At 38.1% G+C, this 10,198-nt stretch overlaps 1 protein-coding gene across 1 annotated transcript; it reads left to right on the forward strand.

Moving 5' to 3' along the window:
- Window positions 1-5,488: 5,488 nt before the first annotated feature.
- Window positions 5,489-8,336, forward strand: LOC129248493 (conserved oligomeric Golgi complex subunit 8). Its single transcript, XM_054888054.1, has 5 exons — window positions 5,489-5,653; window positions 5,711-6,183; window positions 6,251-6,464; window positions 6,522-6,697; window positions 7,392-8,336. The coding sequence occupies exons 1-5, from the start codon at window positions 5,599-5,601 to the stop codon at window positions 8,208-8,210; spliced, it is 1,737 nt and encodes a 578-aa protein (XP_054744029.1). The 5' UTR covers window positions 5,489-5,598; the 3' UTR covers window positions 8,211-8,336.
- The last annotated feature ends 1,862 nt before the right edge of the window (window positions 8,337-10,198 follow it).

Here is a 10,198-nt window from a genome sequence, read left to right on the forward strand (position 1 = left end):
GTACTAAAGATTTCTCGTATTTTACTAACCTTCCGAAGATGATTCCATTTGGTTTTGTTCAATTTACTCCATTACAAAATCTTTCAAATGTGTACAACTTTCACTATTCATCGACAGTAATACGATGCTCAAACGAGGGCCACGTTGCGACTGAAAATACAGAGGATACTTAGGGTACAGGACGTTGCTATGAACGGTTTTCACTACTCAAGGCATTACTGTAGCCAACCCAAAGACAAAAAAACTCTATCTAGAAACTTTTTTTTTCGACTTTTGGCCAGCTTTTTGGGAATCGGCCGCACTGTGAGACGGCTTAGAAAATATTTTAAAACCAAGGTGATTTCTAGAGACAACATATATTAATATGAGTGGGGAATTTATGCGAGGCGCATAGAATTTAAGCATAAATAAATTAAATAAATAAATAATTGGCGCATAAACTTCTGTTAGATGTTCGGCAGAGGTCCTCCTCTTATTTGTGGTTGATGTTGTTCCACAGAATGGAGGGACCCACAGTTTTAAGCCGACTCCGAACGGCAAATGGTTTCTTGTGAGGCAGAAATACACTCAGAGGTTTGCCATTGCCTGCCGAGGGGCGACCGTTATTATTTGGAAAAAATGTTTTCTTCATTTTGGTGTTTCATGCACGCATATTTAAACCTACGTACCCCGAATGATAGTCATGCACCAACCCATTCGGCTACGGAATTTAAACATCCTCTGCCCAATTCACAAGAAGGGTTATGCTGTATTCCGCACCAGTTATGGTATGATCAGTTTTTTTATTATTGTATTTAAGGTTTTGTGTGGGAGACTACGTTCTTCAACGGTGAACTAATTGGACATTATCGGTGTATCTTTAGATCTGTCAAATTTAACATCGATCGGATATACAAAATACTATAAGTCAAGTCTAGAAAAGTAACTGTAGCTCTTTTTGAGTATCGACGATATTAACTTCATTGACCTCAACAACCGCGCAGTTACTTCTGTCGAATTGGATAAAAAAGAGGTTGTCTGTAAAGTCGGTTTACTGACGATAGTTTAACGTGATAACGTCATAAGAAAATACTGATTGAATGGTTGCATTTTTCAAAAGAAAATTTTAATTTTATTTGTTTGATAGATATTTTGTATGGATATAGAGAATGAGTTAACATTAACATAACATAATATACTTTAACATAACATAACATAACATAACATAACATAACATAACATAACATAACATAACATAACATAACATAACATAACATAACATAACATAACATAACATAACATAACATAACATAACATAACATAACATAACATAACATAACATAACATAACATAACATAACATAACATAACATAACATAACATAACATAACATAACATAACATAACATAACATAATATAACATAACATAACATAATATAATATAACATAACATAATATAACATAACATAACATAACATAACATAACATAACATAACATAACATAACATAACATACCATAACATAACACAACATAACATAACATAACATATAACATAACATAACATGCTGTTCAAGCAAGGTAACGACGCATGAGCAAGATAACGACGCATTTTTTGGTGCGTGCAGCCGGCTACATAGAATTATAAGACGTTATCACGTCAAAAAATAATAATAACATTAAAACAACAGGTATTATTAACAAACTTGGTTTTATTTTAAATTCTTCAAGTAAATCAAATTAATAAAAATCAATAAGAAGGCATATGCAAATACAAATACGTGAATTTATATATGTACATATGCGCATATACATACACATATACGCTCACTTAAGTAGGAGAGAGCAAGATGTCGAACGTTGCCGTTCGTTTGCTTTGTTTGCTTTGTCGTTCGTTCCGCGCTTTCGCTTGCAGTTCATTCAAGGTAACGGCAATGAGCAAGGTAACGACACATGAGCAAGGTAACGGCAATGATCAAGGTAACACTAATGAGCAAGGTAACGGCAATGAGCAAGGTAACACTAATGAGCAAGGTAACGACACATTTTTTCGTGCGTGCAGCCTGTTAAATCGAATTATAAGACGTTATCACGTCAAAAAGTCAAGGGAATGGGTATACATAACCTCTATACCCATTCATTTACATGGCGCTCTCATAAGTTTGATTGTGTCAGCTGACACACAACGTACGTTTACATCGGTGAGTGTGGGAGAGACGGAGGCCATCGTGCTCTTTATAGGCCTCTTCATTTTCGCCAAGACTTAGCAAGTAGCGAATAGATGAATCAAATGAACAAATGTCGGCAACGCGGGAAGAGAGCTGCCTTAAATTATATGTGCTGGCAAGGCAGTGCGGCCTAATGAGCTATAGCCTCGATAACTTTGTTGTTGCTTTCGCATGCAAATTTTTCGTCAAGTTAATCGAGCATAGAGATAGCGAGCGGGGAAATGGCAAATGGAAGAGGCCTATCATTAAACAAACAGTTAGGGAAAAGTGTAAAAGCAGTGACTGGGCCTAATTCAATGAACAGGAGCTGTACAAGAAGACCAGATCAAAACAGTTATCTATCTACATACATACAGACGGTGAACAAAAGTACAACAAACAAAATGCAAAAAATTTCAAGCCGGCAAATGTAGCTCGATTAAAAGATTTGCCATGCTCTCACGCTTTCTCTCTTTGCGCGTAAATCTCTCTGTTGTTGTATTGATCATAACAAACTATTCGCGCGTACATACTTATGTACATACAAATGTGCTAACATTATGCATATGAATATTAATCGATGCGCGTAAAAATTTACTGAAATACAGTCACCTAACAGTGAAAAGTATTGGAACTTCGAGAGGTCATAATGAATATTTCGTTTCATGGGTGGCTGCACTCGCAGCCTTTCATAAAATACATTTTCAGCAAGGAATTATATATCGCAGCGTGCCGCATCATCAAAATCAACATCGAAGGCTTACAAGAGAATTGATGGTGACTCCACAGCAGCATCTGTAGGTGGGTAAAATTCTTGCTCCTGACCTAGATAGTTTCAACGATGGCAGCGGATAGACTCACATACTAAAGAACAGAGAAAGGATACCTACAGGAGGGATTCCTATCAACCCTTCTGTGCAGCTTAGTTGTACACGAATTACTAGAAATGGTAATTGGTTAAAGGAATCTGCAATCAAGGATATGCGGTGGATGTGGTGATTAAGGCAAGTGGGAAATTCGAGTACAATACTTTTGAAATAATGCGAAGGGTCTTAAACCTGATAAATAAATGGGGTGACGGGAATGGTTTTATTTGTAGTATTTATGGGTAATTTATTGTGAAATTAAATAAAGAAGTTTAAGGGTGTTGATTTAGCCGAGACTAGGAGTGGGATTATTTTCGAATAATATTCGAATAAACATTATTCGAATACCTTACTATTCGAATACCTCACTATTCGAATACTTTACTATTCGATTACCTCACTATTCGAATACCTTCTTCTGAATCATCTGTAGCACGGCTGCTCGATTATCAACTCCATAACTGAGTTTATTCTTAAAGTTATAATGGTTCCATAAACAAGTGGTGGATCCCATACGTTTCAGCATATCACCACAATAATTGCAGGAGGCCTCACCGGTATTTTCCACGATTGTAAAATGTTGCCAAACTTTGCTTCTGGGCATTATTATTATTTTTTTTATTTGTCTTGATTGATGATTAGATTGGCTGAACGTTCTTGCTTGAGGTTCTTGATTGTTAATGAGTATCATAAGCGATCGAAATTCCCCCAACTAAACTCAACCCAAAGAAAAGTTTGCCTGAAATGTCCATCTATATATTTCTCATCGCCAGTTACCTAAGCGTATGCATGATCGTAGGACTGTCTGCACTCGTTTATCGGACTTAGGTCAGTCAGTAGTAGTATGTATGTGCATATAATAGTACTGCGAAAAGCAAAAAACCTAAAAGAAAATAATTTCTCGCCTCAAGCAAGAGTAGTCCGCTAATCTAAGTAAATATTTACCAAAATATGAAACAAAAACAAAGCGCCGACACAATAAAAAGTAGGTAGTATTTTGGTAGTATGCACAGAAACCGATTAGTAGTCCGCTAATCTAAGTAAATATTTACAAAAAATATTCGAATAGTGAGGTATTCGAATAGTGAGGTATTTGAATAGTGAGGTATTCGAATAGCATTATTCGAATAAACGAATAAAAAATTCGAATAAATATTAGGGGTGTGCGAATATTCGAAATTTCGAACTATTCGAAGCGAATCGAACCGAATTATTCGATCCGAGATTCGACTCAAATATTCGAATGGTTCGAACTATTCGAATGGTTTGAACTATTCGAATTATTCGAATGGTTAAAATAGTTCGAACTATTCGAATAATTCGAATAGTTTAAATAATTCAGATAATTCGAATATTTAACTGAGTGCATGCTTTTTTTATTTTTTAAACGATTTTTCTGAAGATTTCAGGTCTGATAAAAGCAAAATTAACATGGCTTAAAGTTCATTGCTTAATCTTCGGTTAGGATATCATTATTTTTATAGGATTAGTAGTTTTAAATAACTTGATATAGGTTTTTAAATGATATCGATTCTTCTAATCGTACGTATCGATCGACACATGAAATGATTTCTATCTTAGATGAATGGTTAATCACTAATCTCTTATGCATATTACAATTCTCCACTACAGTATTGTTCTTAAACCTGTTTTCTAATTTTAATGAGTGTACATTCAAGTTTATACTTGGAAGCTACATATCAGATATATGGAAAGGAAAAAATAATACTAAAGTTCTTAGAAAGAAATTTTTAATTAGAAAAGTTTATTAGCTTATAATTATTTATATTGTTCAAAATGTTATTGATAAATGTTATATTGAACGATAATTAAATGATAGAAAATTTATTTTATTTTTATTATGTAGAATTACTATAATAGAGTAACCTGTTTAGGATTTTATTTCTTCGGATAATTCAAATCGCTCGAATTATTCGAATATTTCAAACTATTCGGAAATTCCGAACTATTCGAATATTTCGAACTATTCGATATTCGACTCGAATCGAATGGGATTCGCACACCCCTAACAAATATTATTCGAATTACGAATACCTCTCGAATAAAAGATTTTATTATTCCAATAATTTTTATTCGAATAGTCCCACCACTAGCCGAGACTCACTTGGCATCAGCAGCTAACTGAGGGCTGAAATACCATTTGCCTCTCTTGCAAATTTCTAAAGCATCGTCAGAGAACGTTTATTAATAATTATTCTTCCTAGTTTCCAATGTTTTCCTTCCACAATTCCTTGCGCGGCGATGTAATTTTTCTGCTATATTGCCGCAATAAAATTGTTAGTAAAGACATGAACCAGCGCATGGCCTTTTACATGACTCGGAGCGCACTGTTGCGTTCAACTTCTCATTTCGTTCCCACTTTGGCTCAACAGAGAACGTTGATTTACGTTCTTAGGGCTCAATCAGCTGTGACGCCAACTCAGCTGCTTGCGTCAAAATAAACTATTTCTGCTTGTGTTTTGTCAATGCATTTAATAAACAAAACGTAGCTTATTCCTTTGAAATTTTCAGTATTAAAAAGTTAAAACATGGATTTAGAAAACGAACGTGTGCTAAAGCTGATATTTCCGGATGGTCTACCAGGTTTGTAAACGTGTGAAACTCATATGAAATTGCTAATATAAGCGCCGCTATTTCTAGAGAACCTCCGCGAAAATCCCGAGCTCTATAGTTATTTAGCCAATTTGGGCACCTACAAAGTTGAGCAGCTGAAGAAGGAACAAACGCGCTTAGCGGACGAAACTAAACGCCTTGTAGAGCAAACACAAGAATTGGCTATTTCGAATTACAAAACATTCATACGCACAGCTGAAAATTCACGTTCAATTTTCACTGAATTCCAAAACACCGAGGAGCAAGTGGGCACATTGCTTAGCAAATTGCCAGTGTTCACGGCTGAGTGTGAAAGTTTTCTAGACAAAGCAGAGGATATAAATGAAGATAGACGTATTAATTCCATTACTTTGAAAAAGAATGCACAGCTGCTGGAGATACTCGAATTGCCACAGTTGATGGAGCGTTGCATACGCGAGGGGCGCTATGAGGAAGCACTCGAACTGGCGAGCTATGTGCAAAAGTTGGGACACAACCAAAGTGACATACCGATCATAAGGGTGCGAAACGTTTATGAAGAAGCAACTGTTTAAAATTGTATTGAATTTATTAATTATCAACTTTCAGACTATCGTGCACGCAGTGGAGGCCCTTTGGCACACAATGTTGGTCCAGTTGGTGGCACAGTTACGCACCGACCTACAATTACCCAAGTGCTTGCAAATTGTTGGCTATTTACGCCGTATGCAGGCATTCGGCAACAATGAATTGAAGTTGAAGTTTTTGCAAGCGCGTGATGCTTGGCTTACGGGCACGCTGAAAGCGATTTCAAAGGAGGATGGTGGGTGTGTGTGACATTGTTGTATTGTTGTAGCTTTAACTCATTTGTGCATTTCAGCTCAGCAACATTTGACCAAAACAATCGAGGTAACGCGCATCCATTTGTTCAATATTATAACACAATACCGGGCGATTTTTCCTGACGAAGAGCCAACTGCAGTTACGGTGGTCAAACCTTTGCAGGGAGTCAGCTGCGATGGTGAACGACTATTTCAGGCATGGCTGCATAGGAAGGTAATTAATAATAGCGTTTCGAATATTTGTTGTGAAAGAAGGCAAACATAGGAATCTTTATGGTGGGTGGAATGGTTTCAATAGCGCGCGATCAGCTGGTCGTAGAAAAGTCCTTATTTGTATTGCTTGTGGCAACTCTTCAGAAAGATTTGAAGATTTCGTCCTAAAGATTGACTTAGTTTAGTTTTAAAAACAACGAAGATTGTCTAAAGTTCTTTCAGAAGATTCGATGTTTTAACTACCGGATCCCTTATTTCTGTCTCTCAATTTCTTTATTTTATTTAAGTCAAGTTAATATAAGTTCTCTATTGTATTTCGAGTGTTTTCTGTCATGAAAAATCTTCTCATAAAATCCATTTGCTGTTTGGAGTCGGCTTAAAATTGTAGGTCCATCCCTTTGTAGAACAATATCAAGACGCACTCCACAAATGGGAGGAGGAGCTCGGCCTTGAGGCAAAGATATGCGGGTCTCTCGAGGCAGCTGAAGCTACCTTGAACATAGAAGAGCCCTTATTTGTATTGCTTGTGGCGACTTTTCAAAGATTTTAAGATTTCATCATAAAAATTGACTCGGAAGAGTCAGAGCCAACGAATATGTTAGACGATGTTCACTCAAAATATTTGATGTTTTTACTACCGGACCCATTGTATCTCTCTCTCAATTTTTTATGTTATTTATATCTCTTTATTCCAGATTGATGACTTTCTGCAAACTTTGGAATGCGATTTAGAACGCGGCGTTAGCTCATTCGACACCGTACTCGGACAATGCATGTACTTTGGTCTCTCATTCAGTCGCGTTGGCGCCGATTTTCGTGCACTTATGGTGCCCATCTTCCTGCGCGTAATAAGAAAAAATTTCGAAAATGCCATCTTCACAGTAAATAAAAGTTTCGCGCAAGAGCTGGAACGCTATACGCTGATTAATAAGGTAACATTGCATACACGCGGCCACAAAGTGGACACAGCCACTGCAGCCGGCAGCACAACAAAACAGGAACAGGAGTCCTTTTCACCGCCGGAAACACTACTCGATTTCCATCCGCTAGCCTCACTCTGTAATGGCTACTTGAATGCACTGAATGAGTTACGTCTTTGTGCGCCCATCGCTTTGGCGAATGATGTGACGCGTGCGCTGCAATCGTCGCTGGAGTTCGTGGCCACTAAGGTGCTGGGCTTTTATAGGCAAGAGCAACAGGCATTCACCGGTGCTGAGCGTGAAACTTTTGTAAAATTATGCACATGTTTGGCCTACGATTTAATACCCTATGTGCAGCGTTGCATACACGCCATCTTCCCACAACAGACACTCACCAATCACTTGGGTATAAATCTGTTAACATTGGAGCAACAGCAGATCACTTACCTGCAACAGCAAAAAATATTGGAGCCACTAAAGCATCTGTTGCCAAGCAAAATACCCGAGATGTTGCTGAAGCAAGAACAGGCGAAAGCGTTGGTGGCCTCGGAGGTGGAGCAAAATGCCGCGGCGGTTATCACTGCGGAGGGTTAATCGCTTGGAAGTGAAATATAATGAAACGATATATACTAATCCTTAATATATGTAAAAAAAATACTTCAAAAAACTTGAAGCCACAAATTAATAAAACACACATATATGATATGAGTCACTAATACATATGCATGTTGAAGAACTAGATAAAAACTCATTTAGCAGCTACAACTGACCACAAATATCAAATTCATATGCCCCACAACCAACAGCAAACCACCCTCATACTTCATTGCTTGCACGGGCTCACATCTGCATGTGTGTGTGTGTATGTATGCACACCACTACAGTACAAAAGTAAATACTACATAATGTAATTTATGAATTACAATTAAAAAGGAAAAATTAGCCACATGACCTGAAGCGCAAATAAGTTGAGCATCAGCAGCTGCAACAGCAGCAGTCTCGTCCAGCCACCCACACATTTATCCATCTATCCATCCATTCAACCTCGCCCTCACCCTCACACTCGCATTTCGTTGTTGTTTTCGTCTCTCGCCGGCTTGGTCGAAGTTTTATTTCACTACTTTGGCATTTGTGCTTTGGTCATCATTTTTGTGCAGCTGGTGTAGTGAAACTCCCCATTTGGTCATTTGGCAATTATCCCGATAAATTAGCAGAAATAGTAGCGACGCCAGCAATCCACAATGTCCAAGCTAACTAACTGTCAGGACAATAGCTGAAAATCAAATAAATGAACAAAATGTTAGTGCGGCAAAGGCGGCAGCAGCAGAAAGCAACACTTTTCAAATGTGTTTGTTGGCATAGTTGTTGGTGGTTTGTGTGTTGCTATACAAGCTGACAAAATCGACAAATGAATGGACGAGTAGATAATTTTCGCATTTATAAAATCGGCAATGCGCTTAAGTAGCGCAGAAATAATGGAGGGATGGGGTGGGGGTTGAGAGAGGACAACAGGGGGTGGGTGTGAATGAGCAAGTGTTATGGATATTTCTCCGAATATCTGCTCATATGCCAACATAGATATGTATCTACATATTAGGCAATTATACAGTTATGTGGATGTACATACATATAATATATAAATATTACTAGTTATGTATGAAGTGTATGCCGTTATATTATGTATACACATTTAATTGCTTGTGTGAACTAATACTTAGTTGACTAAAAATAATAGTAAACACCCATATGAATATTTCTTGTAGATGGTAAGATAAAAGTGAACGAGAGGTGAACACTTCAACTTTAAGGTCTACAGCTTCATTGCAATACCTCAGCAATACCTCATCTATAATTATTTCTTTTAATAAATCGGCGATGATACTGGTATAAGCTGAGCGTTTGTGCCTCTCTTCCGGCTGTACCAGACCGCAATACTTACTTGTTCTCCATAAGGCATCGCCGTCGAGAAGCATGTGTGATGATGGGGAACGTTTGAGGAACGGTACACCAGACAGTGCTAGTTTACTGGGGCGGCAGCCCTAGGTCGGGAAAAACCCGAGTCATTCCGGTAACGTAGAACCGGCTGCCATGGAAATGTAGAGACCAAATCTCTAAACAAAGGAAGATTAAGCAAGGAGTTCTGCAGAGCGGTGTCCTTTGACCCTTGCTTTTCAACTTCTATATCTCAAAGCTCCCCCAGCCACCAAAGGGGTTCTCTCTGGTCTCCTACGCCGACGACTGCACGATAATGGCGTTGGGTAATGACATTGATGGCATGTGCACCAAAGTGACGGACTGCCCTATCTGCTTTTCGCGTTTTTTCACTACGAGAAATCTACAACTTTCCCCCACGAAGTCCACGGCGACCCTCTTTACCGCCTGGGCAAAGGAGATCAAACTGAAACTTAAGGTAAAAGTCGACGACACACCAATACCGACTGTTAACAACCCCAAAATCTTGGGAGTTACCTTCGACAGTTTGCCCTCCTTCTCTGCGCACACAACCACTATTACCACTAAAGTCCAAAATCGCAACAAGGTCCTCAAATAGTTTGTCGACAGCACTTGAGACAAAGACAAAG

Source organism: Anastrepha obliqua, chromosome 5 (assembly GCF_027943255.1).
Source record: "Anastrepha obliqua isolate idAnaObli1 chromosome 5, idAnaObli1_1.0, whole genome shotgun sequence".
Classification (NCBI taxonomy): Eukaryota; Metazoa; Arthropoda; class Insecta; order Diptera; family Tephritidae; genus Anastrepha; species Anastrepha obliqua.

Coding starts and splice junctions, on each gene's coding strand:
- LOC129248493 (XM_054888054.1), top strand. CDS start 5,599: ATGGATTTAGAAAACGAACGTGTGCTAAAGCTGATATTTCCGGATGGT. Junction 5,654..5,710: donor ATTTCCGGATGGTCTACCAG/GTTTGTAAACGT, acceptor CGCTATTTCTAG/AGAACCTCCGCGAAAATCCC. Junction 6,184..6,250: donor GTGACATACCGATCATAAGG/GTGCGAAACGTT, acceptor ATCAACTTTCAG/ACTATCGTGCACGCAGTGGA.